A 27112-nucleotide genomic window follows, 5' to 3' on the forward strand; every position below is an offset into this window, starting at 1 on the left:
CTATCTCTATGTCTCCTCAGGGCCCCCTCATTTCCCTAGCAGCACAGCTTTTCCTTTCTCTTCCCCCACCACCTCCAGACCAAGCCCTCCCTGCAGAGCTGCTGGAGGAACTGCTCAACATTGGTGTAAGGGCACTTCCAAGGCTTTTCGTCTGTCTCACCCTAAGCTGGCTGGGTGGAGCCAGGGTGGCCCCTGACTAAAGCCCCCTGGCCCTCCAACCCCCTCCCCCTTAATTCCCCATTTGTGAAGGTCCTGGTCCTTAAGACTTGACTCTTCAGGATTTCTGGAATATGGCTAGAAATGACCCTTAGGTCATAATTTCAGGACCTCCCCACTGCCCTTCCTTCAGAAGGACAGGGAGTCTTGTTTTCTCGGCATCTGGGTATGTGCATGTAGCAGGCAGAAAATGGCCCCCCAAAGGCGCTTCCCTCCCAGTCCAGGAACTTGTAAATATGTTACCTTACATGGCAGAAGGAATTCTGCATACGTTATTGAGTTTAAAACTGTGAGATGGGGAGATTATTCTGGATCATCCAGGTGGGCCCAATGTCATCACAAGAGTCCCTATAAGAGGGAGGCAGGACGGGAGATGTGACAATGGAAAGAGAGGTCAGAAAGAGAGACTTGAAGATGCTGTGCTGCTGGCCCTGAACATGGAAGGAGCCGTGGATCGAAGAAAATGCAGGAAAATGCACGGAAACAGATTCTGCCCCAAAGTCTCCGGAAGCAACGCAGACCTACTAACAACTTGATTTCAGCCAAATAAGACCCATGTTAGATCTCTGACCTCCAGAACTATAAGGCATTAAATGTGTATTGTTTTAAGGCACTCTGTTTGTGGGAATTTGTTATAGCAGCAATAGGAAACCAAGCAGTGGGATTAAGTCTCGGGTCTTTAATGGGGTGCACCGGGGCATTCAGAAGTTCACCCCATGTGCCTCTCTCACCTCCTGCCACTCTCCCCTTGTTTCAATTTGTGCTTCGAAAAGAGCAAAGGCTCATGGTGTTCCAAACACCTCTTCTTCTCTCTTATACCTCTCTGCCTCTGTCAGAGGGTTTCCTCCGTCGGAAATGCCACCCACAGCTCTTCCCCAGTCTGAGCTGTGAACATTTCTTACTCCTCATTCAAGGTGGGCCCAAGCACCTCGTTTCCTGAGACGGTGTTACCGAGTTCCCAGACAGGCTGGGGTACCCCTTCCTTGACATCGTGTAACATCCTCAAACACTATAACACAAGGGTTATAAATCCTTTCACGTCAGCTCCCAACTAGACCTAGAGTGAGGCCGTGTGTTTAACTGCCTGTTCCCAACAGTTAATATTTGGATGGACAGATACATGGACAAATGAAGGAAGCTTTCCTTTAGAAAGCTCATCTGTCTGGTAAGGTGCTGAGACATTTACAGAGGACTACAAGGCAGAGTAGAAAGTCGTGAGTACCTTCCTGGAGGAGCAGATGAAACACTTTGCAGGTTTAGAGGATAAAATAATGTCCTACCTCAGGACCCACCTGCCTCTCAGAGGTGGAGGGAGGGGGTGTGTGTGTGTGGGAGGATGGGTCGAGGCTGGCTCACTACTGGTGATGACCTCAGCGTTTGGCGTAAACACTTAGGCATTTCCTGAGGGCCTGTGGAGAATGTTACTTAGTCCGCTTAGCTCTTCAGTCACATCGTCCATTTCACTCAGCTTTCTGGCACTGCCTACCTGCCCTTGAGGTGTCTGTGCCTTTGCTTTCCTAAATCCCTCCCATCACAGTCCAGTTTGAAGGCTCAGTAGCAAGAAAGAAGCCTGCCTCCCTGCTCCCTTCCCTCATCCTCGTGGCTCTCCTCACACACTTCTCCAAATTCGCTCAGCTGTCCTACTGTCCTGGGAATATCCAGTCTCTGGTCTCACAGGGAGAATATTTCTTCAACCAAAGGCCACAGAGTCAGAAGGGAAAATCAATTCAGGGGCACACAGAAAACCTGAAAAACCTCAGTTACTTTTATATTTTGAAAAACAATTTACCTCCTACACCTAAAATACAATTGACTATAAAATATATTTTTTTGTTTCAGATCATGGTCAGTTCAAGAGGAGGAAAAGCATGAGAGAGAAAATAGAAGAGATACAGTATGAGAAAGGAAGCTCAAGACAGCTAGGAGAGCTGAGATAGAGAGAAGGAAAGAGAAAGGCCAACACAGTCCATCTGCCCAGTTCTGGTACCCCAGCCCCAATAATTCCATTTCCACTCCCACTTCAACAAACCAAGTGCCTGTCCTTAGTTCAAACCCGGAAGACCGATTCCAAGATCAACTTCATCTTGTATTTTTATGTCTGTGTATAAGATGGAAGTGCACCTAAATATCACTATGGTCCCAGGTCCTGAGGATTTAAACACGGAGGAAAGTGGAAATCTTGTGTCTGAGGCTTAGGATACAAGAGGGACAGAGGCGAGTGTGGGGGGAGAGAGGAAACCCAAGTAGGGCCACATCAGGGAGTTTACTGATTCACTCAATTTTCAGATGAAGGTCTTGTGTTAGATCAGGAAAGCTTTCTTCTAATAAAGAGTTCCTTGGTGATTATACTTCTGCTCTAAATTATCTTGTTCTCTTTCAGAGACTCCTATTAGCTTTAAATCATATCCTTAGACCTGCTCTCCATATTTTCTAGTCTCTCATTTTTTTCCTGTGTCCTTGTTTTCTGTTTCCTTAAATTAACCCACTAATTCAGTATTTTGCCACGTCCAGCTGCCTATTCAATGCTTCTATTGGCGTTTTAAATTTAATACAATCTTTTTCATCCTTATTCAATATTTCATGATCTAAGATTATGTCGTTTTCATAATGGTTTGCTTTAGTCAAAGAGGGGCAATAACCTTTGAATCCTATTGATAAGACTAATCAGATACCTTCTAAAAACATTCTATTTTCCTTCAGAGGAAGGTAGCTTCTCTAAATCTTCAGAAATTTGTGGTCCTTTTATTGTGAACTGCAGAATCTCTTCATAGACCCTTTCCCCCTGAATTTATAGTCTTACGTGGGAAAAGCTATAGTTTCCTGGTATATAATAAATACATTCTCTTGGCTTTTCCCTCATCATCACAAGATGGCTGCCATAACGTCAAGCATCAAAAACATTCAAGGTAGGAAGAAAGTAGAAGAGGCGATGCCAGCCACCCCCATAGCTTCTTTTTAGGAAAGCAAAAGCTTTCTCAGAAGCCTCCCAGAAAACCTTTAGTGTTCAAAACTGTGTTACATGGGTACACCTAGCTATAAGGGAGGCTGGCAAAGCAAGTGTTTAGCTCTTTCAGACTATATAGTAGAGATGAATCGAGGAACAAAGGGTTTGGCAATGGGTGGATGGGTTACCAATCAACAATGTTGGCTCCAGGTCCTAAGGAGTGGGCTTCCCAAAAGTCTCCTCTCCACTCTCTTTTACCCATCTCCCAGGGAGGAACAGCCCTGGCATTTCATAGCCCTTTTCTGCTACATCCCAGACAAATAAGACTCAGCTCTCAAAGGCTTCCTTCAATCCAGTTCTTATAACATTAAGATTCAACAAAAATTCCTCTAGTTTCTGGCTCAGAGGCAATGCTCATCCTTGATTTTTTTTTTTTTTTTTTTTTTTGCGGTACACGGGCCTCTCACTGCTGTGGCCTCTCCCATTGCAGAGCACAGGCTCCGGACACGCAGGCTCAGCGGCCATGGCTCATGGGCCTAGCCGCTCCGCGGCATGTGGGATCTTCCCGGACCGGGGCACGAACCTGTGTCCCCTGCATCGGCAGGCGGACTCTCAACCACTGCGCCACCAGGGAAGCCCCCATCCTTGATTTTTAGTGCTGCTGCTACAGATTTTTCCATATCTGTTCATCCTCTTGAGTATTTTAATGATAATTTATGAAAGGGAAAAAGAGTAAAGGGCCTCTGCCTGTGTCATACTATCGTGCCCCAAAGTGCACTCTTCACTTTTATAAATACACTGCCACCCTCCATCAGGCAACACTTTAATTACCGGTTAGCTCCCTCATGGAGAAGTCATACATGGTCAACTGGTAACTGCACTGGGAATAAGGAAAGGGTAGTGAGGGTGTCGTGGGATGAGGGAAGCCTCGGGAGGAAGAAAAAGAGAACTAGAAGGGACACAAAACACGTGCTTAATGCCAAGCTCATTAACTTGGATGTATGTGGCTCAGTGGTACCCTGGGGCATAACGTGAATAATTTAACATCTCTTTCCTTTCAGAGCTTATGGATTCCTTCACCTTTCTCTCTGACTCCCTTTCTTTCTGTTTGCTGTCTGGATATTTCTCCTTCTGTCTTCCTCCCTTGTTTGATTTTTTCTTAATCCTCATAATAAGAAATACATTTTATTTTTTTAACATCTTTATTGGAGTATAATTGCTTTACATTGTTGTGTTAGTTTCTGCTTTATAACAAAGTGAATCAGCTATACATATACATATATCCCCACATCCCCTCCTTCTTGAGTCTCCCTCCCACCCTTCCTATCCCACCCCTCTAGGTGGTCACAAAGCACGGAGCTGATCTCCCTGTGCTATGCAGCTGCTTCCCACTAGCTATCTATTTTACATTTGGTAGTGTATGTATGTCCACACCACTCTCTCACTTTGTCTCAGCTTACCCTTCCCCCTCCCCGTATCCTCAAGTCCATTCTCTACGTCGTCGTCTTTATTCCTGTCCTGCCCCTCGGTTCTTCAGAACCTTTTTTATTTTTAGATTCCATATATGTGTGTTAGCATACAGTATTTGTTTTTCTCTTTCTGACTTACTTCACTCTGTATGACAGACTCTAGGTCCATCCACCTCACTACAAATAACTCAATTTCGTTTCTTTTTATGGCTAAGTACTATCCCATTGTATATATGTGCCACATCTTCTTTACCCATTCATCTGTCAATGGATACTTAGGTTGCTTCCATGTCCTGGCTATTGCAAACAGTGCTGCAATGAACATTGTGGTACATGACTCTTTTTGAATTATGGTTAAGAAATACATTTTAAATTTAGTTTTTACTTTTTCCTTATTGTAAAAAGAAAAGGAAGGTCCTACATTTTCCTCTTTTTATTAAAAAGAAAGAAAAGGCATTTTAAATTTCATAAAGACCCAAATTTACTTTTCTCTGAATGTGCAATTGCAAACAGGAAAGAAGGAAAGGTTACTCACTGCCAGGCTAGTACAAGAAATGACATTATCAGGATGAAGGGGGAACTGGGGATGCATGCAGCAGACTGGAGGATGGGTAGAAAAGCAGGTCTGTGAGGCACCCACCTGGGCAGAAGCGGTGCCACTACTTGGCTACTCTGGTCAGCCCTCCTGACCGACCGGGAGCAGAGTGGCTCCTTCAGGACAGCGAGGAGGGAAGAACAGAGGGAGCCAGCTCACTAGGAACCCCACCTTCCTTCTGACTCTCTAATCAATGGCACCCAAAAGTCTCAGTAGGAAACAAAGTGAACAATTTATCACACCCAGCAAAGTCTCTGGAATGATGGGGTGGCCTGGTCCTCCAAGTTCTCCCTAGAGCATACCTGGGGAATGAAGATGAAGCAGTTGATTGTGGTTGTGCAAACAAAGATACTTCCAGATGTGAGTCCATAGACCAGGTTGGGCCAGGAGTGCAAGTATCTTGTGACCACAAAAAGAAGTCCCGCAGCCAGCACCACGAGGTTGACCCCAACCATGATGGTTAAAGACTGATTCACAGGAGGAGAGCTGACATGGGCAGTCAAGCCAGCCAGGTAGGCCCCATAGAGCAGCAGCAGGCCCTGGACAAAGAGGAGAAGAACCAGAGGCTCAGAGAAGTGAAATATCAGGCTTGGGGTCCAAGAGCAGTAGGGTTGGGACCAATTTCCTTACCTGTAAAATAGGGATAATAATACCTACCTTAAAGGGTTGCTATGAGGAGGATTTACTAAGATAGCACTTGGGACTACCCTTAGGGTCGTCCCCTTACACCTCATGTATGTGTGATAAATTTCATTTTCCTCTCCTCTGAGAATTAGTTTATCAGAGGTCAGCAAGTCAGCCATCAGAGAGGACTCTGCCAGGATGAGGTACAGGATAGGATGATACATGCAGGTAGGAGCCCTACAGAAAGGACTGCCAGGCACTGGGAGGGCAAGGGGCGCACCATGCTGCTGGTGGTGAGGGCTTCCGCATCCACTGTGTGCTTCTGCACTGCATGGAGCTGAGGGGCATGCAGAAGCTGAAATAGCCCTGTGGTCCCCTTGTCAAGCCATGTGCCACGGCAGGGGAAGCACTGGAGGAAGGGGCTCTTTTTTCTAATGTTCCCAAAGGCACCATCTGCTTGCCAAGCCCTGCACCTGCAAGACTGCATCTGCCCAGAAGGGATGCCTTTTTCTAATTCACACAAAGGATCTCTATAGGCTAGCAGCAGCTCTGTGCCAGTGGGTGTTTATGGGAGACGAAGAGTGAAAAAAGAAGAGAACAAAGGCAGGCTGGGACCTGGACAGGACCGTGGGACAGGCACAGGCAGCAAAGGCCTCATCTATACCCTTCACCCTCTTTGTGACATTCCCTGCCCCGCCCCCCAGAACCCAGGGCCCTATTCTTTCCTCTTTGTCATGAATGTAAACCCGCTCTCAGATTTCTCATTTGTACTACACAGAAAATGGCTCACAGCTTCTGAAAGTGCTGCCTCTCCTAGAAGGAGCTACATTTAAACAGAAATCAAAGCTTTAATCAATAATACATAATATATAGATTCAACGTATGTTCGCCTGATTCGGGGCAAAGCTCTGTGCTGGGGTAGGTGTAGGGCAGGAAGCAGTGTTGCCAAGTGGAAGTCATGGTTCTGGCTTTTAAGAAGCTCAGTCTGGTTGGGAGATTTAAGGCAAGCACCCAAATATCAATGTTTTATGACACAGGATATGAAGCTGCCACGGGGGATGAGGTGGGGTGGGAACTACAGGGACTCAGAGGGAGAACTAATAATAAAAGTAAGGTCAGGTATCAGCAGGGTACCTGCCAGTGGCCCTGAAATCACACGATCTGACCAACTCCATCTGCAGGGATGGCCCTTAAGACAACTGTTTGGAGGACTGGCTGTGCCTACAGTGAAGGAGTAAGCACAGCAGAGATGCTGTCTGGGTGCCCCGAATGCTCAGTGTCCCAAAGGGGGCCAAATGTGGCCGCCCTGAGATCTTCAATGACTACAGGACATACAAGTCAGCAGGCCAGTGGAGCCTGACTTTTGGATAACTGACGCCATCAGGCGGCATTTGGCAGGGTTAGATCATTAGTAATTTAATCGAAGGCAAATAAAATTAATTCTATGATTCTGAAATGCTCAAATCTGATTCTATTAAAATGCTTTAACTCCATTAAAATTCTTTCCAAAAGTGAATCAGGTATGAATAAAGCATCTATACATGCATGACTCGTGTCTGAGTGAATCACATGTGATATTTGTGTGTCATTCGCCCTCACTGCTGAGAAGCGTGGGGTTGCGGTCCGGGGACTTAACGTGCAGATTTGGGGTCCTCCTCAGGAGCTGCCCGAACAGGGAGCCCATGGGGGCCTGGCTCAGTCACCTTCCTGATGGCTCAGCACTCTTTCCCCTTTTTCTTTCTTTGTCCTATAGAAAGATATTGCAGTGAAATAAAATGGAAATGGGATTATATAAAAGGCAATGGAGAAAATAAATCAAGTTGACTTGCAGAGGGAGTTGCTATGGGGGAAGTGCTGAGTTTCTGTGCCGGGAAGGACGTGCTCTTCTACAGGGGCTCGAAGAATGGGAAAGGCACTGTGCTTTCAAAACTGTCTGGGGGCAGGGGTGGGCAGTGGAAGATTAATAATAAAAGCATCTAACGTGTATTTAGCTCTTACTATGGGCCAGGAGTGAACGAAAACTCAACATGCATTAATCCTTTCAAAACTCAGACCCCTTCTGAGAGGATGTTATCATCATCCCCATTTCACGTATGAAGGAATCGAAGCTCAGGGAGGTCAAATGAGGTTCAGGGTCAGCTAGGAAGGGGCTGAGTCATTATTCAAACCCTGTTCTGTCCTATTTTGAAACTCATTTTCTTAACCACTAGTAAACTAGAGATCAAAAGCTATTCACTTCCTACCATTTTCTCTTAAAAATATTTCTATCAAAGTAATACATGCACATGGTTAAAAGGCAACATTTCCCTGTCCCAGCCCTGCCCATCCTCAGGCCTATTTCTCAGAAGCAACCACTTGAACACTCTCCTAGTGGTGAAGTGAGTAAACTTTACCTTTAGAGGCCATCTATTTCTACAAGACCTCCTTTTCCTCTGCCAGCAATCAATCAGCCAGGCCCCTCTCTCCTAATACTCAACAGGCAGCCTCCTGCCATGCAGGGCTCGCCTGTTCATTGAAACAGACCTGCCCTATGCCACTCCCCCCCTCCCCCGCCCCAAGCCAGATTCTCTGTCCCTCCAAGCTGAAAACCAGCTAACAGGATAGTTGGTTCTCCTTTAGTGCCCTGTATAGTATCCTGTACCCTCTGGAAATAATATCCTCCTTTTGCCATCTAACAGAGATAAATGAGTCGAATGATGGGAGATTCAGGGCCGTACAGGAGACACTTTGAGGCAGCTGGAACCACTCAAAGGACACCATGGATGTTGCCATTTGTCTTAGGGCCAACCATGCTTCCAATCAGAGCAAGAAAGTTAGGCAAGTGGAAGGCAGCAGGTTACCTTGACACAAATCTTGAAGAAGGACCCAAGAGGAGTAATAAGGGCACTTAAGAGAATAGGTTAAGCTGGCTAGAATGTCTTCTTATAATTCCCCTTGCAGGTAGTTGGGGAGAAAACTGGTATTGACAAATCAATGAAAAAAACAGACCAAGAAATGGGAGAAACAGTGGGTGAATTCCACATGATTTGGGGGAGGACTCAATGAGGAAGTCCAAAGATTTCGAAACGTGACCCTCAAAACAAATAGAGTACAGAAATAATAAGGGTCATGGCTTTGAGATGTATGCATCAATAGAGGTCTCTTCTGATTTCAATACTCTTTGCAGAAATCACCTCATTAATTCCTATAATTCCTCTTTATAACCATTTTGTTGGTAACAGAGAGATAGTATCCCCAGGAGATGAAGTTACCAACCTTGCATCCCAAAACGAGAGCAATCCAAACATCAGAGTACCGGGAAGCACAGAAGTGTGTGCTAGTCAGAGAGCAGGACACGTCTCTACCTGTCACCTAGAAGGGACACAGAGTCAGGAATGAGGGCACCCACAGTTACCAGGAACACACATACACAGCAGATCTTTGTAAACATTCTAGTTTGTGAAATCCTCTATAGCGTATAATTTCTCCCTTAATATGTAAAAACTATAACATTTAGGTGACTCCATTAGAATCTAAATGAGAGTAACCATGAGTTGGAGGAAAAGACGACAAAGTTGGGCTGACATGTGGATTCTTGGTGCCAGCAGGGCTTACCCCTGTTATGTGCTTTGCTACCACAGTGATTCAAATTAGTGCATCAGCAAAATTACAGATTATTTCACATCCTCTTTCTGCTATTTGTTAACAGTTAAAACCTTCAATATTGAACCTGCTCTGTCAAGATTCCCCTGTATTCCTCAGCTCCTTTGTTAGGCTGGAGATATAATGCTTCCTATTAACTGAACACTATATACTGGGCACAGTTGAGTCCTTTACCTGCATTGTTTCCCTTAATCTTCACCACAGCCCTATGAAATAGGTAGTATTATTATCTCCATTTTACCTATGAGGAAATAGAGACTTAGACAGGTTAAATAACTTTCCCAAGGCTGGTAAGTGGTAGAGCTGGGATTTGAATTGGGGTTGACTGACTCCAAAGAACACCTCAAAATACTACCTTTACCTTTCAACAGTTAGGGTAAAGAAGCTCTCTGTAGCTGAAAACTCTCATTACTGATAAGGTAGAAGCAGAGATAACTGCCAGGCAGATCTCTGTTTGCTGACATCTCAGCGGTTGCTGCTGGAAAACACTTGGGGCGGGAGGAGCAGTGGGAGCGGAGCAGACCCTGCAGACAAGAGGCAGGTGTTCATGGTGGCCACAGCTCCTGACTCGCCAGCCTCTTTGGGTCATTTATCTTCTCGTTGGGAGGATGTCCACACAGTGAATGCTACTGGGAGAATGACCCCCGTGTACCCACAGAAGCCAGTCCCTCCAGTTCAGGAACTAGATTCTCCAGGGATTGGGCCCCTCACCGTCATACTGACACTGAGAATCTGGAGGCACTGGATGGGATCAGTCAGCACCCACGTCATGAGCAGGATCACATCTGCTACCACCAGGGCTGCCACCAACCCCAGGAGCTGCAGGTCTTTGATTATCTGCAAAAGAGTCAAGGTCATAACTTTCCTTTGCTCACTGGCTATACAACACAGGGGCTAGAGAGTCCTATGTGCTCTGAGATAGAGGCTCCAGGGTTAACCTTTCAAAGGGGCTTCAAATCCAGCCATCAAAGATGAAACAGACACTAAACACATGCAGTGGTTTCTATGTGCATATCATCATTAGCACCATTAAACATTTTCATTTGTTTGTCCCTTCCATATCCTGCCTTTTCCCACAAAGGAATTCAAGGGATATTATAAAATAAATACACTATTATTTCTATATGTTTATATAGCACATAGATAGATGTGGAAAATTTTACATAAAACTATTAACAACCATTAACCTGGAGGGTCAGACTGAGAGATGATGGTGGTGGAGGAGAGATTACTAGCATTTTCTTTAAACATATGTGAAGCATTTGACTTAATACAAAAAGAATGTGTTATTTTTGTGGTTACAAAAATAAGATTTAAAAAAATGTATGCAGCAACAGGATGAAAAATATTAAGGAAAGAGACAATAAGGAGAATTATGATGAATGCTCAGGTGAGGAGAGCACATACCATTCAAGAACTGGGGCAGAAACATGGGTCTGCATTTTTGACAACCAATGAAAAGAAGGAAGCACAACTAATTACATGATTCATGGTGCTTGTAAGATAAAAACAAATCAGTTGCTGAATCAAAATGCTCCAAACCAGTGATAAGGAGAAAATCTTCAAATCAACTAGCAAAAAATGACACAGTACGTATAGCAGAACAAAGATAAGGAAGACATCAGATTTCTCATGAGATACACAGACAAGTGAGAAAACAGTAGAGGGAAATCTTCAACTAAAGAAAATATCAACCTAGAATCTTATAACCAGAAAAAATATCTTTCAAAAATAAAGGTGAAATAAGGACTTTTTCAGATAAACAAAAGCCAAAAGAATTCAGCATTAGCACAGTTGCATGAGAATGTTAGATATCCTTGAAGTAAAAGGAAAATAATACCAGATGAATATAGGGATATATACGAGGAAATTAAGGGCTCTGGAAATGTTAACTTCATAGAAAAATATATGATTGATATTTACTATTTAAATAGTAAACATAACTGATTTTTTTAAACATAACTTTAAAACATAACTGATTGTTTAAACAAAAATTAATAACAATTGTGTGGGGCTTATAACATATGTAAAAGTAAAAACAACACAAAGATTGGAGAGTGGGGAACTGGAAGCACACTATTGTAAATGAAATACTTATGCCATAAGTAAATGACAATTATATAATTATACACAAACTCTTCCAGAAATTGAATTGGAGGGAATACTTCCCAATTCATTCTACAAGGCTGCCATTACCCTGTTAGAAAACCAGAAAAAGATTTTATAAGTAAAGAAAGCTGCAGAGCAACATACCTTAAGAACATGAACACAAACATTATAAACAAAATTTTATGAAAATGAATCCAACAATATAAGAGGGTAATACATAATGATCAAGTGGAGTTTGTTTCAGGAATGCAAGGTTGGTTTGAGATCCTAAAATCATTTAATGTAATTCACCGTATGAGCAAGCTAAAAATGAAAAATCATACGATTAACAGATACAGAAAACACATTTGATAAAACCCAACATTAATTCTTTATAGAAACTCAGTAAAATAGGAATAGAAGGGAACTTCCACAATTAGATAAAGGGCATCTATGATAAAACTACAGCTAACATCATTCTTAGTTTTGACTAAGATAGGATGTTTTCCCCATATGATCAAGAACAACTCAAGGATGTCTGCTCTCAGCACTTCCATTGAACACCGTACTGGTGTTTCTAGCCAGTGACATCATACAAGATTGAAAAGAAAATTTCTTTTACAGAAGATATGAATCTATATAGAAAATCTGATGGAATCTGCACAAAAGCTACTAGAACTAATAAGTAGTTTTGCAAGATTGCAGCATGTAAGATCAGCTTACAAAAATCAATTGTATTTTTATATATTAGCAACAAAAAATTGGAAAGTGAAATAAAAAACAGTAACATGTATAATACCATAAAAAACAAAGTACTTAGGAATAAATTTGATAAAAGATATGAAAGACCTCCACTGAAAACTACAAAAAAATTGCTGAGAGAAATTAGAAAAGACCTAAATATATGAAGAATTATACTGTGTTCATGGGTTAAAAGACACAACATTGTTAAGAAATCAGTTCTCCACAATCTGATCTACAGATTCAACACAACCTCAATCAAAATCTCAGCAAAAAATTCGCAGAAATTGGCAAACTGATTAAAAAGTTCATATGGAAATTCAAAGGACCTAGATTAGCCAAAACAACACTGAAAGAGAAGAACTAATACTCCTTGACTCAAGATTTAACATAGGACTTCCCTGGTGGCACAGTGGTTAAGAATCCGCCTGCCAATGCAGGGGACACAGGTTTGAGCCCTGGTCTAGGAAGATCCCACATGCCACAGAGCAACTAAGCCTGTGCGCCACAACTACTGAGCCCACATGCCACAACTACTGAAGCCCATGCACCTAGAGCCCGTGCTCCGCAACAAGAGAAGCCACCGCAATGAGAAGCCTACGCACCACAATGAAGAGTAGCCCCCGCTTGCCACAGCTACAGAAAGCCTGTGCGTAGCAATGAAGACCCAACACAGCCAAAAATAAATTAAAAAAAAAAAAAGATTTAACATAAAGCTACAGTAATATGGTATTGGTGTCAAAATAAACAATGACATCAATGAAACAGATTCAACAAAGGTGCAAAGGTAATTCAGTGAAGAAGGGACACTCTTTTCAACAAATGGTGCCAGAACAATTGGATATCCGTATATTAAAAATGAACTTCAATCCACAGATCACATCATATTTCAAAATTAACTCAAAATAAATCATAGATCTAAATGTAAAAACAAAAACTCTTAAAACGTCTAGAAGTAAACATAGGAGAAAAACTTGGCGCCTTGGGTTAGGCAAAAGTTTCTTAGATCTGATACCAAAAACATGATCCATTAAAGAACAAAGTAGTAAACTGGACTTCATCAGAATTAGAAACATCTTCTTTGTGAAAGACATTCTTAAGTGAATGAAAAGTCACAAACTGGAAGAAAATCTTTGTTTGATAAAGGACTGTATCTGGAATATAAAAAGAACCCTCAAAACGCAATAATAAGAAAACAAACAACTAAATTAAAAAATAGGTGAGAGATTTGAGCAGATACTTCATCAAAGAAGGTATATGGATGGCAAATAAGCATATAAAAAGATGCTCAACACTGAATCAGGGAAATGCAAATTAAAACATAATGAGAATCTACCATACATACCTATTAGAATGACCAACGTGAAAACGACCAACAAAGTCTAATGTTGGGAAGGATGTGGAGGAAAGGGACTGACTCATACACTGTTGGTGGGAATGTAAAATGGTGCAACCACTTTGTTAAACAGTCATGCAATTTCTTTAAAAGGTAAACATATACCTACCATATGATCCAATCATTCTATGCTTAGGTTTTGTTTGTTTGTTTGTTTGTTTGTTTGTTTTGCGGTACGCAGGCCTCTCACTGTTGTGGCCTCTCCCATTGCGGAGCACAGGCTCCGGACGCGCAGGCTCAGCGGCCATGGCTCACGGGCCCAGCCGCTCCGCGGCATGTGGGACCTTCCCGGACCAGGGCACAAACCCGTGTTCCCTGCATCGGCAGGCGGACTCTCAACCACTGCGTCGCCAGGGAAGCCCCTACGCTTAGGTTTTTAACCAAGAGAAATGAAAGCATATGTCTACACAAAGACTTGTACACAAACATTCATAGCAGTTTTATTTTTAATAGCCCCAAACTGGAAACAAACCCAAACATCCATCAATAGGTGAATGTATAAACCAACTATAGTTACATCTACACATTGGAAAATTACTTAGCAATAAAAAGAAAAGAACCACTGATGCAAGTAACAACATAGATGAATCTCAAAATAATTATGCCAAGTAAAAGAAAGATAAAAAAAATACATACTATATAATTCCATTTATATAAAATTCTGGAAAATGCAAACTAATCTATAGTAACAGAAAGCAGGTCAATGGTTGCCTGGGGACAGGGACAGGGGATGTAAGAATTGGACAGGAGAGGGAGATGACAAGGGTGCATGAGGAAACTTGTAGATTATATCCCACATTTCACAGTGTATACATATGTCAAAACATATCAAACAGTAAATATGTGCAGTTCATTGGAGGTCAATTATACTTCAATAAAGCTATTTTTAAAAAAAGGAATTAGTGTTCTAGAGGGATGAATGAACTTACTGTCCTTTAGGTAAACTTTTTCATATGTATGGTTACTCACAGTGGAGCTTTTGATAAATATTCACCATAATTTAACAATGTTTGCTAAAAAAAAAAGTCTTGTCAGTCCAGAGAAGTAAACTCCAACTGAGTAATATGTTAGGTCTGGGCAGGGCCTACATAGACAAAGGGTTTGATGATCAGGCTTTGAGGTGTGGGCAGCTCTATCAGGAAACCTGATAAAATGGGGGAATGTGGTTAGGATGACACCTGATGTCAGGCACATGTAGGTGGTCTGGCTGCCACACAGCTTCTAGGGTTGATTCTGTCTGCTGAAATGGGTATGCTCTTCCTTGCTCACTGCTCCAGGCTCATCCTTCTTAGTGCAGAGAATGGCCTTCTTAAATGGAAAAGAATCAGGCTCCAGAGAGGGAAATAACTGCTTATCTGCTATAGCTTCTCTGTAATCACTCTTCCTCTGTCCACTTTCAGCTCACACCTGTGCCAAGCAACAGCCTCTCTGGGCATCTTGCTCTCCCTCAAACTGGTGCCAGATATGGACCAGCTCACACATCCCCCAGAGCAGTACCAGGGCCTGGGGTGCATATGAAGCAGAACCTTTGTTTAAAGACCTATATCCCAATAGCACTGACACCGGCCATGTGACTCCAAGGTTTGAAGTAAGGAGCAGGAACTTCAGATCATCATAAAAGGGCCAGACCCAGTAATCTGGCACAAGTTTCTCTAGCTTTTACTCAGTAGTAGAGCTGCTGTCTGTGATCAAGCATTGTGTACTTGTTGCCTACTCACCACTCTCTTGTCTGGAACCCTCTGGGTAAACACCTTGTAGAGTCGCCAGCTCTTTCCCAGAATGGGGCCAAACACAAGGGAGGTCCCAATGCACAACATGGACAGTCTTACCTATAGGCGGAAAGGGACAGAAGCAAGAGGCAGGAGAGAATCCTTTGTGGTTCTCCATACATTCTGATCTGTAAAGCCTCAGTCCACAGAGGACCTGGGGCAGAAAGTGGACCTCACTGACTCAGCGTTCCAGGGATTGCCTCTGAAAGTGCCCACAGCAAGGATAAATGTAACCACCACCCGCATCATATTCAAAACAAAATTGAAGACTTCACCTACCTGAATGAGAGTTTCCATTGACCTTCCTGCTAAAGCACCTTGATGGTGAATCCCAAAGAGGTAAGCGCTACTGTAAGTCAGACAACTGCCCAATAAGGTCACAATGTTCAGATTGGGACTGGACATCTTCACAATCCTACAGGAAACCAGGAAGAAAGACACCTACAGTCATGTCATTTGCCCTGGGAGTGGGCCAGAATAATCTCCAATGCAGCCTCAGAGTAAAAGGCCATAGGGAAGAAACCACTTTACAAATCTGTGAAAAATTTAAATAAAATTTTTAAAAAATTAAATAAATATGACTTATTTAAATTTATTTTCAAAAAGAACTAAATTCTGGTATTTCTTGCTTGTATAACTCCAAGTCTTTTAAAAGAAGGTCACTTCCTAAAAACAGGTGGTATCAGAGAAGAGTTAGCATTTTTCCATGAAGTTTATGGTTGCTAAGAGAATGCTCTATGCAGCCTAGTGAATAAATAACTAGCAGGTAGATACCTAAAGAGATAGTTTGGAGCCTTTAAAAATGCACTGTAAGGTAAACTACTATTTGAAAAAAACAGACAAAGATACCACAAAAAAAGAAAATTACAGGCCAATATCACTAATAAACATAGACACAAAAATCCTCAACAAAACATTAGCAAATCGAATCCATCAATACTTTAAAAGGATCATGCACCATGATCAAGGGGGATTTATCCCAGGGATTTTTCAATATCCACAAATCCATCAGTGTGATACACCACACCAACAAACTGAAGAATAAAAACCATACGATCATCTTAATAGATGAAGAAAAAGCTTTTGATAAAATTCAACAGCCATTTATGATAAAAACTCTCCAGAAAGTGGGTATAGAGGGAACCTACCTCAACATAATAAAGGCCATATATGACAAACCCACAGCTAACATCATACTCAAGGGTGAAAAGCTGAAAGCATTTCCTCTAAGATCAGACAAGGATGGCCACTCTCACCACTTTTATTCAACATACTTTTGGAAGTCCTAGCCATAGCAACCAGAGAAGAAAAACAAATAAAAGGAATCCAAGTTGGAAAAGAAGAAATAAAACTGTCACTGTTTGCAGATGACATGTTACTCTACATAGAAAATCCTAAAGATACTACCAGAAAACTACTAGAGCTCATCAATAATTTTGGTAAAGTTGCAGGATACAGAATTAATACACAGAAATCTATTACATTTCTAGACACTAACAACGAAAGATAAGAAAGAAAAATTAAGGAAACAATCCCATTTACCATTGCATCAAAAAGAATAAAATATCTAGGAATAAGCCTACCTAAGGAGGCAAAAGACATGTACTCCAAAAACTATAAGACACTGATGAAAGAAATCAAAGATGACACAAACAGATAGAAAGATGTACTGTGTTCCTGGACTGGCAGAATCAATATTGTCAAAATGACTATACTACCCAAGGCAATCTACAGATTTAATGCAATCCCTATCAAATCACCAATGGCATTTTTCACAGAACTAGAAATTTTTTTTTTTAATTTGTATGGAAACACGAAAGACCCTGAATAGCCAAAGCAATCTCGAGAAAGAAAAATGGAGCTGCAGGAATCAGGATCCCTGACTTTAGACCATATTACAAAGCTATGGTCCTCAAAACAGTATGATACTGGCACAAAAACAGAAATATAGATCAATGGGACAGGATAGAAAGCTCAGAAATAAACCCACACACATATGGTCAATTAATGACATGACAGAGGAGGCAAGAATATACAATGGATATACACCCTCTTCAATGGGTGATGCTAGGAAAACTGTACAGCTACATGTAAAAGAATGAAATTAGAACATTCTCTAACACCATACACAAAAATAAACTCAAAATGGATTAAAGGCCTAAATGTAAAACCGAATATCATAAAACTCCTCAAGGAAAACATAGAACACTCTTTGACTTAAATCACAGCAATATCTTTTTCCATCCGTCTCCTAGAGTAATGGAAATAAAAAGAAACAAATGGGATCAAATTAAACTTAAATGGTTTTTCACAACAAAAGAAACCATAAACAAAACAAAAAAAACAACCTACAGAATGGGAGGAAATATTTGCACATGATACGACCAACAAGGGATTAATCTCCAAACTATACAAATACCTCATACGGATCAATAACAACAACAACAACAAAAACCAAACAACATAATCAAAAAATGGGCAGAAGATCTAAATAGACATTTCTCTACAGAAGACATACAGATGGCCAAAAGGCACATGAAAAAATGCTCAACATCGCTAATTATTAGAGAAATGCAAATCAAACTACAATGAGGTTATCACCTCACACCAGTCAGAACGGCTATCATCAAATAGTCTACAAATAATAAATGCTGGAGAGGGTATGGAGAAAAAGAAACCCTCCTACAGTTGTTGAGAATGTAAATTGGTACAGCCACTATGGAGAACAGTATGGAGGTTCCTTAAAAAACTAAAAATAGAGCTACCATAAGATCCTGCAATACCACTCCTGGGCATATACCTGGAGAAAACCATAATTTGAAAAGATACATGCACCCCAGTGCTCACTGCAGCACTATTTACAATAGCCATGACATGGAAGCAACCTAAATTTCCATTGGCAGATGAATGGATAAAGAAGATGTGGTATGTATATACGATGGAATGTTAGTCAGCCATAAAAAAGAATGAAATAATGCCATTTGCAGCAACATGGCTGGACCTAGATGATCATACTAAGTGAAGTAAACCAGACAGAGAAAGACAAATATCATATGATATCACTTATACATGGAATCCAATTAAAAATGAGGCAAACGAACTTATACACAAAACAGAAATAGACCCACAGACATAGAAAACAAATTTATGGCTACCAAAAGGGAAAGGTGGGGAGGGGTGAATTAGGAGTTTGGGATTAGCATATACACACTACTATATATAAAACAGATAACCAACAAGGACCTACTGTATAGCATAGAGATCTATTCTCAATATTTTGTGATAACCTATAAGGGAAAAGAATCTGAAAAAGAATATATATAATACATATATTAATATATACATGTATGTATAACTGAATCACTTTGCTGTATACCTGAAACTAACACAACATTGTAAATCAACTATACTTCAATAAAAAAATAAAATAAAAAAATAAAATAAAATGAGCTGTAAGGTAAACTACTTTTTGACAAAACTTTGGGGAAATTTTCATCCACTATTTACTTTATTTGACATGTAAATTGTTTTCCTCTCTCTGTTTGACCAAGAGAGGAAGAGAAAGCAGGGATTGAAAGCAGGAAATTTGGGAAGGGTTGTTTCTTAAGTGATTTTTAAATGAGGTTATAGAGCACTTTGAAGATTATAGGGAAATGTGGACAATCACGGTCTGACACAAATCCTGGGCACCAGTAGAGGCCTGGGACAAGACAGAAATGTGTGAATTGGTTAACCTAAGGAGAAAAGCAGGTTTACACTGGACTGTGATTGATAACAATTAAGAAATAAAAATAACTAGTAACAGTTAAGAAGTAATGTAACTGTACTTAAGAGTTTTAGTCTAAATAGTGTATTCTGCATAAATGCAATATTTATACAACTAGTCATTTGGTAATTATACATTTAGTTTTTTCTTAAACTCACCTACATTTTCTTTAATTAATTAATTAATTAATTAATTATGGCTGCATTGGGTCTTTGTTGCTACGCGTGGGCTTTCTCTAGCTGCGGCAAGCGGGGGCTACTCTCCATTGCGGGGTGGGGGCTTCTCATCGTGGTGGCTTCTCTTGTTGCAGAGCACAGGCTCTAGGCATGCAGGCTTCAGTAGTTGTGGCACACGAGCTCAGTAGTTGTGGCTCGCGGGCTCTAGAGCGCAGGCTCAGTAGTTGTGGCGCATGAGCTTAGTTGCTCCACGGGATCTAAGGGAAGATGTGGGATCTTGCTGGACCAGGGCTCGAACCTGTGTCCCCTGCACTGGCAGGCGGATTCTTAACCACTGTGTCACCAGGGAAGTTCCCTATATGTTTATTTTTAAATAGTAACAAAGGGGGAAAGCATTCTTATCTATGTACCTGGATTACCTGGCTGACCACCTTAAAGGCCAGAGCAAAGGCAAAACCAGCTACTTAGTACAGCCTACTTTAAGGACAGGCAACGTACCTAGGAGGCGTTAAACAAACAGTTTGGCAATGCTGTACTTAGAACCATCACAACCACCATCGGCCCAGCTTGATTACTTCATAGCCGGCAACATAATTACGTCCACACATACAAGAACACCAAACCTCTGCCTGCGACTCAGGCCCCAAGTACGATCACCGTAAGCCAATGAGTCCAGCTGAGCCTTACCTAGTCTTGGAGCAAAAATCTTGATTTTTTCTCTTCCTCTAAAAGTGAGAACAACTGCCTTGTAAAATGGGGATAATAATAATACACGCTCCCCTCCTGCCCAAACCAAAGAGTTGTGAGGATTCAAAGGGGCAATGTAGCCAAGTGTGTGGCACAGGGCCCAGCATGTAGCAAGCATGTTGCAAGCATGTTGCCAACATAGCTGATGATACTGTTAACCTCATCATCTTCCAGGCTTTAGAAACCTGGGAATCACCTTTTCCCTCTTCCTTTTCCTTCTCCACCTCTACCCAATCAATTGCCAATTTCTTTCACTTGTTATTTCAAAATCTCTCTGAGCTATCCCTCACTCTCCATTCCTGCTACCACATTTATCCAGGATACAGTCGTGTTAGGAGAAATGGAACTGGAGTCGGTATGAGATGGGAATCCTGGCTCAGCCAGTCACAGCTGTGTGACTTTCATAGCCTCATTTAACTAGTCTAGGTTCCTGCTTCCTCATTTGTGAAATGAAGATACTATCTTCTTTTGTATCCACCCACAAGGTACTGTGAGGATCAAATGAGGTGTGTGCTAAAACTCTTTGAATACTCTAAGGCGATGCAAAAATGTTAATCTTTAGATTTTTTGGTGTAAGCTTCAGCTCTCTGTAACACCAGTTTTTCCCTGTCCTAATACATCTTGCATATTGCTTTCACACTTATTTTCTTAAAATACCACCTTCATCACTTACCAAGAGAGCTACATGTATAAAGAACAATTTTCTATTGTTTACCTTAAGTCTCCTGTATCCCCATTTAAGATTTAGCCCTATCCTACCTATCCACTTCTTCCTTCAGGATTGCTTCCTCAGTCATCATGTCTTCAAACTGTGGGCTTAGAGTAATCTTCCCTAGTTTCTTTGTCTCTTCCCATAAGAAGGGGGAATATGTGCTGAATATTGTATACCAAAATAACAATGATTATCAGCAGCTTCGCAAAGCATTTGTTAAGAAAAGTATACATTAGAGAGACCAGTGCTGACACTGATTTAGAAAAGAGGGCACCACTGACCAAGACTGGCCACTCAGTGCAGCCAGAAGCTTGGGCGGTGGTAAAACCACTGGGTGGGATCCTGCAGGACCAAGAACTGAGGCTGTTCTTCCCCGTGGCCTCTCACAAGCTCCTAGGCATCAGCTATGAATATCTGATGATGAGGTTCTCACCAAGCAAATGCCCAGGTTTCACAGCCACACGTCTGTGTTGTCTAGATCACTGATGTACGGTAGGTTTCTTTCTCAACTCCTCTCTGGACCATTTTATTTGAACACCACTTTACAATCAGGTCTCCTTTGTGTAATTCAGTACTGCATGGATCCTGATTTAGAATTCCTCCCCCTCCTGATTTAGTTAGGAGGAACTCAATTTAGTTTTTTTAAAAAACAAAATATACATTACATAGTCTTCACATCTCAGAAGTTGATGCAAATTAATTTTCAAATGGACATGTTATGGACTTATATATGTATGTTTTGATATTTCTCCTAAACAATGATACTGAAAACTTGCCTCAGAAAAAAAAATGAATAGAAGATGATTTACCTATTGTGTTTGGCCAAGTTAACACCTGTGAAGTCACTGAAAGGTGAATCATCTCCAATTCAGCAGGTGAATTATGTAAGTCTGGAGAATGTCTTTGCTACTTTGATAGGAATTCAACCACCTATATCATTTATATTTTTCTATTGAACTAAAAGATGAAGACTGCATATGCTGAATATTTTAATAACCACAAACATAATTTCTACAAGGGAAGAAGATTTAAATATTATCTACTTATAAATAGCTAGGCCCATCTAGATTACTTGTGTTTCATTTATGAAGAGACAAAAAGCCCAGACTGGGTTACTGACAGTCAGAAACAAGGTGGCATTTTTTTTAAAAAAGGATTTTATAGCTACCTCATTATCTTTTTTACTTCATTTACTGATTGGCAATATAAGGCAAGAGTTTTCTTGATTTCTCTCTTCTCAGGTAAGGTTTCAATACATAGAGATAAATATCCATCTATATCTGCAGAACCTATATAAACCTGTATTATCATTTCAAAGTCTTTAATGAATTCAGATGCATAAATGACATCTACCAGTATGATGTTTTCAAAATCTTTATCAAATATCAGTTTCTGAACTTGGTCTTTCATTATACTTGGAGTTATAGAGACACTGGTATCCTGTTGTTTCTTCTTAATGATGTTAAGGACAGAGTTTGGAAACATAGCCTGTGAATGGGGCTGAGGGTACTTCTTGGCTTGCTGTTACTATTAGAAATTTTCCTAAAATGTCACAGGGCCATGCTTTCTAAAATGCTACATGAGTCGATATAAATAGTATCACTGAGCTTTAAACATATCTGAAAACATACCCAAAAAGCTTTTTAATAAAACAATTAAGATTAAATTGTGAAATTTATTGAATTTCTTTTTCAGTCCACTGTTTTTGATCCACGCTACAATGGGATTATAAATCTAACTCATCTGGATATGTTCCAAACAGTTTTATCATAATTTTGTCTGGTGTGTTTCAGCAAATGTGATCATTTATCATTTTGCTTATTTCTAATGTATTAAGTTCAATTCAAATTCTGAACACCTCAAACTAATATTTGTGTGACCTGTAGCTATTTATATTCAAACTTTGTATTTTAAGGGTGAGAGCAGCCTGGCGCTGCTTCTTCCTCTCCTGCCTGGGCCACCATCCTAGGAGACCGTCCTAGGAGATTTCATTAACCTTTCAACTTCCAGAGTTTAAATTCTTTAATCATAACAACTTCACTTTATTCCACTTTCAGACACCCTGGATCACACCCTGGGTCTTATGATCATTCAGAATGGTTCCACTTCAGAAAGTTTAAACGCCAATATCTCTGATTTCAATGCATCCAAAATTTAACTCCTGGTCTCCCCCCTCAACCTGTTCTTACATTCTTCCTCAGTTCAGATAATAGCAACTTCATCTTTATATTTGCTTGGACCAAAAATCATGGAGTCATACTTGACTCTAGCTCACCTCCCACATCCAATCTGTCATGAAATCCTATTGGCTCTATCCTTAAAACACATCCAGAATCCAACTACTTCTCACCACCTCTGCTGCCATCACCCTGATCAAAGTCTGACTTTGCATTTCTCATTTGGATTATTACACTAGCCTCCTAACTGGTCTCCCTGCTTCTACTCTGGACCCTCCCGACTTCCATTTTCAACATAGCAGCCACAGTGATCATGTCACTTCTCTGCTCAGAACCCTGCAATGGCTTTCTATCTCACTCGAAAAAAGCCAAAGTCTTTACCAGGGTCTACAGTGCTTACACATTTGGTCCCCATTATCTCTCTACCTCATTTCCTACTTCTTCCCCTTGCCCACTCCACTCCACACACCTCCTTGCTATTTCATGAAAACACCAGGTGCTCTCACACTTCAAGGCTTTAAAGTGGCCGTGCTCCCTGCCTGGAATATTTTAATTCACATATGTGCATGGTTCATTCCCTCTCTCCCTTCATATCTTTATTCAAATGTTACCCTCTCAACCAGGGCTATGATGACAATCCCACTTAAAATCACACTCTTCCACTAGATACTAAATCCTTATTACCCCACACTATTCTCTCCATCCCCATCCCACCATAGTACTTATTACCTCTAACATGTTACATAATTTACATATTTATTATTCTTGTTGTTTATTGTCTTCTCCTGCCAATTAGAATTGTTCATGATGTACTCCCAGCACTATAACACTACCTCACATATTAAAATCACTCAATAAATTTTGCTGTACAGCAGAAACTAACACAACATTGTAAAGCAACTATACTCCAATAAAAATTAATTTTAAAAATCACCCAATAAATACTTGATGAATGAATGAATGAGTCTCCTATCCTCAGCCCTCTACTCTCATAGGCTTACATCTAATACACTTGCCCACTGACAACCTCCAGACCTTCAGTTCCTTGGTTCTTTAGCTTTCTCACAGTCTCTCTTCCTTCCTCTACTCAATTTCAAACCTCTGGTTGGTTATTGGGACTGTTCTCTCAACAACACCCAATTCCCTTTCCAAACAGGCCCTTTTGTTGCACCTGCTCGACAAAACTCGCATCAAAAGTTCAATCCATTGATGTTACTCAGCCATAAAAAGAATGAAATATTGCCATTTGCAGCAACGTGGGTGGACCTAGAGATTATCATACTAAGTGAAGTAAGTCAGAGAAAGACAAATATCACATGATAACACTTATATGTGGAATCCAAAAAAATAGTACAAATCAGGGCTTCCCTGGTGGCGCAGTGGTTGAGAATCTGCCTGCCAATGCAGGGGACACGGGTTCGTGCCCCAGTCCGGGAGGATTCCACATGCCGCGGAGCGGCTGGGCCCGTGAGCCATGGCCGCTGAGCCTGCGCGTCCGGAGCCTGTGCTCCGCAACGGGAGAGGCCACAACGGTGAGAGGCCCGCATACCGCAAAAAAAAAAAATAATAATACAAATCAACATATTTACAAAACAGACTCACAGACATAGAAAACTTATGGTTACCAAAGGGGAAGCGGGGGAGGGATAAATTAGGAGTATGGGATTAACAGATACACGCCACTATATACAAAACAGATAAACAAGGATTTACTGTACAGCATAGGGAACTGTATTCAGTATCTGGTAATAACCTGTAATGCAGAAGAATCTGTACACCGGAAACTATCATAAACTGTAAATCAACTACAGTTAAATAAAAAAAAAAAATTACAGTTCACTGTCTGCTTTTACATCCAGGCTGCTGACTGCTGTGGGGGAAAATTGTAAAACCTTGTAGACTGTTGCCACCAAAATCAATCAGCCAAGCTTACTGTACTACCAGTCAATCTTTTTATTTGTTCTATGAGTTATTTCTTCATATTTCCTTTGTGAGTGACTCACTTCATTGGATTCAAAGAAATAAGAGCACGTGTCTGTCTGGATGATGCCCTCAGTCTAGGCTTGGTGCCCTCCTCCACGTCCTTATACTACCCCAGGGTATATGTGCATCAATACAATTGTTGTGTTATATTACATGACAATTGTATTGATTTTGTTGTCCCACTAGACAATTTATACTCCTCAAAAGCCAGGATGTTTCTTATTTGTCTGTATTTCAGCCCCTAGCACAGGCTTTGGAAAATGGCAAGTGTTCCATAACCATTTGTTAGATGGATGAATGAATGAATGAATTCATTAATGGACATGGAAGGCCCATTGTTTCTTCCTTTCTTTGTTGTCTTCCCTAATCTCATTTTTCCCTGGCAACGCTCTCCTCTGTTAGGTGGAGGAAGGAGCCTCTCATCCTTCCCAAAGTGTGCCAAATGGCCATAAAGTGGCAGAGATCCTTGACAGTCAGAGGGAGAGTCAAGAGCCGGTTCAATGGGTGCTAAGGCAAGAGGGGTACATTCTGGGTAATGGTAGGAGCTTTAGGAGGATCCCCTTGGTCACTCTTAGAATGGCTGGAAACTCCCTGGCATTACTGAACACAAAAGGGCCAAGATATTTTACGTGCCGTGGACTTCCACAGACACAGGGTTTTAACCACCTGGCAAATCCCCAGCCCCCAAACCCTCACTGAAAAGCTGCGTCATCTGGGTGAGCCCCTCCTCTGCTTCCTCTCTCAGCATGGTGCCAAGGGAGTCTAAAAATAAATGAGAGAAAGGATCCTAATGGGATGCTTGTGAAGCTTTTTGCTCTCCCATTCTTTGTTTCTAGGAAAGTGCAGCATCTTGGGGATGTGTATACTCACACAGGCACACATGCATATGTGTTCACTTGTCTCCAGTGAAATCAGGCCACTTGAAAGATTCCTTTCCATTGGCTGAATTCATCTTGGAGAATCCCCCCAGGAAATGCCTTTGTCGAATATGTCTCTTACATCATGTGTCGAGGGCCATGTAGGCCCAGTGACATGATTGTTGTTGAGCAATTGATGGATGAAACCTCATCCTCATGACCACATAGGCTACAGGGTCTCAGGTGACATCTGCTCAGAGGTTAACAACACGCATCCCATTCTGACTTCAGAAAATCTGCTGATCTTGATTTGCTGCTTGCAGCTACGCTGCAACGCATGCCTTCTCTTTACATCCTTGCAGGCAGTAAATGATGTTTTGTCATGAACTAAAACACTAAGCCCTGCTTCTTGTCCTGAGTGGGCCTGGCCTCTCTAAATGTGCCTGCCTTCCTGTAGCCATTAAGCGCTTGCAGAGCCTTGTTTTACACGGAGAGACCAAGGTCCCTACCAACTATTCTGTCAATTCAGGCCTATAGCACTGAAGCTGGGGAGGAGCTAGATGAATAGGGACATTCTGCCTGCAGAAGAGCCAAATGGTTAGCAGTAGTCTGACTTGATGAAATCTAGGGCCCCTTCCAGCTCTCCCCTTCTCAACTTATTCCAGAAGCAAATTTCTTTTCCCTGCTCTGGCTTATTAATAAGCCAGTCACACTTTGCATTTCTTTTTTTCAAAAGATTTTTTTTTGGGGGGGTGTATGGTTGTTTTACAATGTTGTGTTAGTTTCTACTGTGCAGTGGAGTTCCCTGTGCTATAGAGCAGGTTCTTATTAGTTGTCTACTTTATACATATTAGTGTATATATGTCAGTTCCAGTCTCCCATTTCATCTCACCACCACCCCCCGCTTGCCCCCCTTGGACCCTTTGCATTTCTGCTTCTCTAACTTAAGCAGGAACAATAGGCTGACCTGGTTACCAGAGATGCATTAGAATTTATGTCTCAATCAATTCATCAAAATATTTAGCTATTAAGTGCAAAAGAAAACTTGGTATACATCCTGCCCCTAAATTTCCCTTTACAGATGATCTTCGTGTCTCCATGTTTTATTCATTATTATCTTTTTAATAAACTTTCTGCATCAGACATTAATTCAACAATTCTTAAATATCTACTTGTCAAGGTATTAAGAAGAACTGGAGACAGGAAAGCA

General features: G+C 41.3%; 1 protein-coding gene across 1 annotated transcript in view; it reads right to left on the reverse strand.

Annotated features, from left to right (window-relative positions):
* GPR156 (G protein-coupled receptor 156) overlaps positions 1-27112 on the reverse strand; it is a 100349-nt gene that overhangs the window by 15837 nt on the left and 57400 nt on the right. Inside the window, exons 4-8 of the mRNA XM_089910579.1 lie at positions 15764-15899; positions 15434-15544; positions 10202-10327; positions 9104-9199; positions 5527-5763 (exon numbers count right to left, since the gene is read on the reverse strand). Of these exons, the coding sequence (XP_089766705.1) occupies positions 5527-5763; positions 9104-9199; positions 10202-10327; positions 15434-15544; positions 15764-15899 (706 nt within the window). The remainder of the gene's footprint in view (positions 1-5526; positions 5764-9103; positions 9200-10201; positions 10328-15433; positions 15545-15763; positions 15900-27112) is intronic.

The sequence above is a fragment of the Delphinapterus leucas genome, chromosome 4 (assembly GCF_059928025.1).
Source record: "Delphinapterus leucas isolate spDelLeu-1000000601 "Yukka" chromosome 4, BTC_Dleu_Yukka2, whole genome shotgun sequence".
Taxonomy (NCBI): domain Eukaryota; kingdom Metazoa; phylum Chordata; class Mammalia; order Artiodactyla; family Monodontidae; genus Delphinapterus; species Delphinapterus leucas.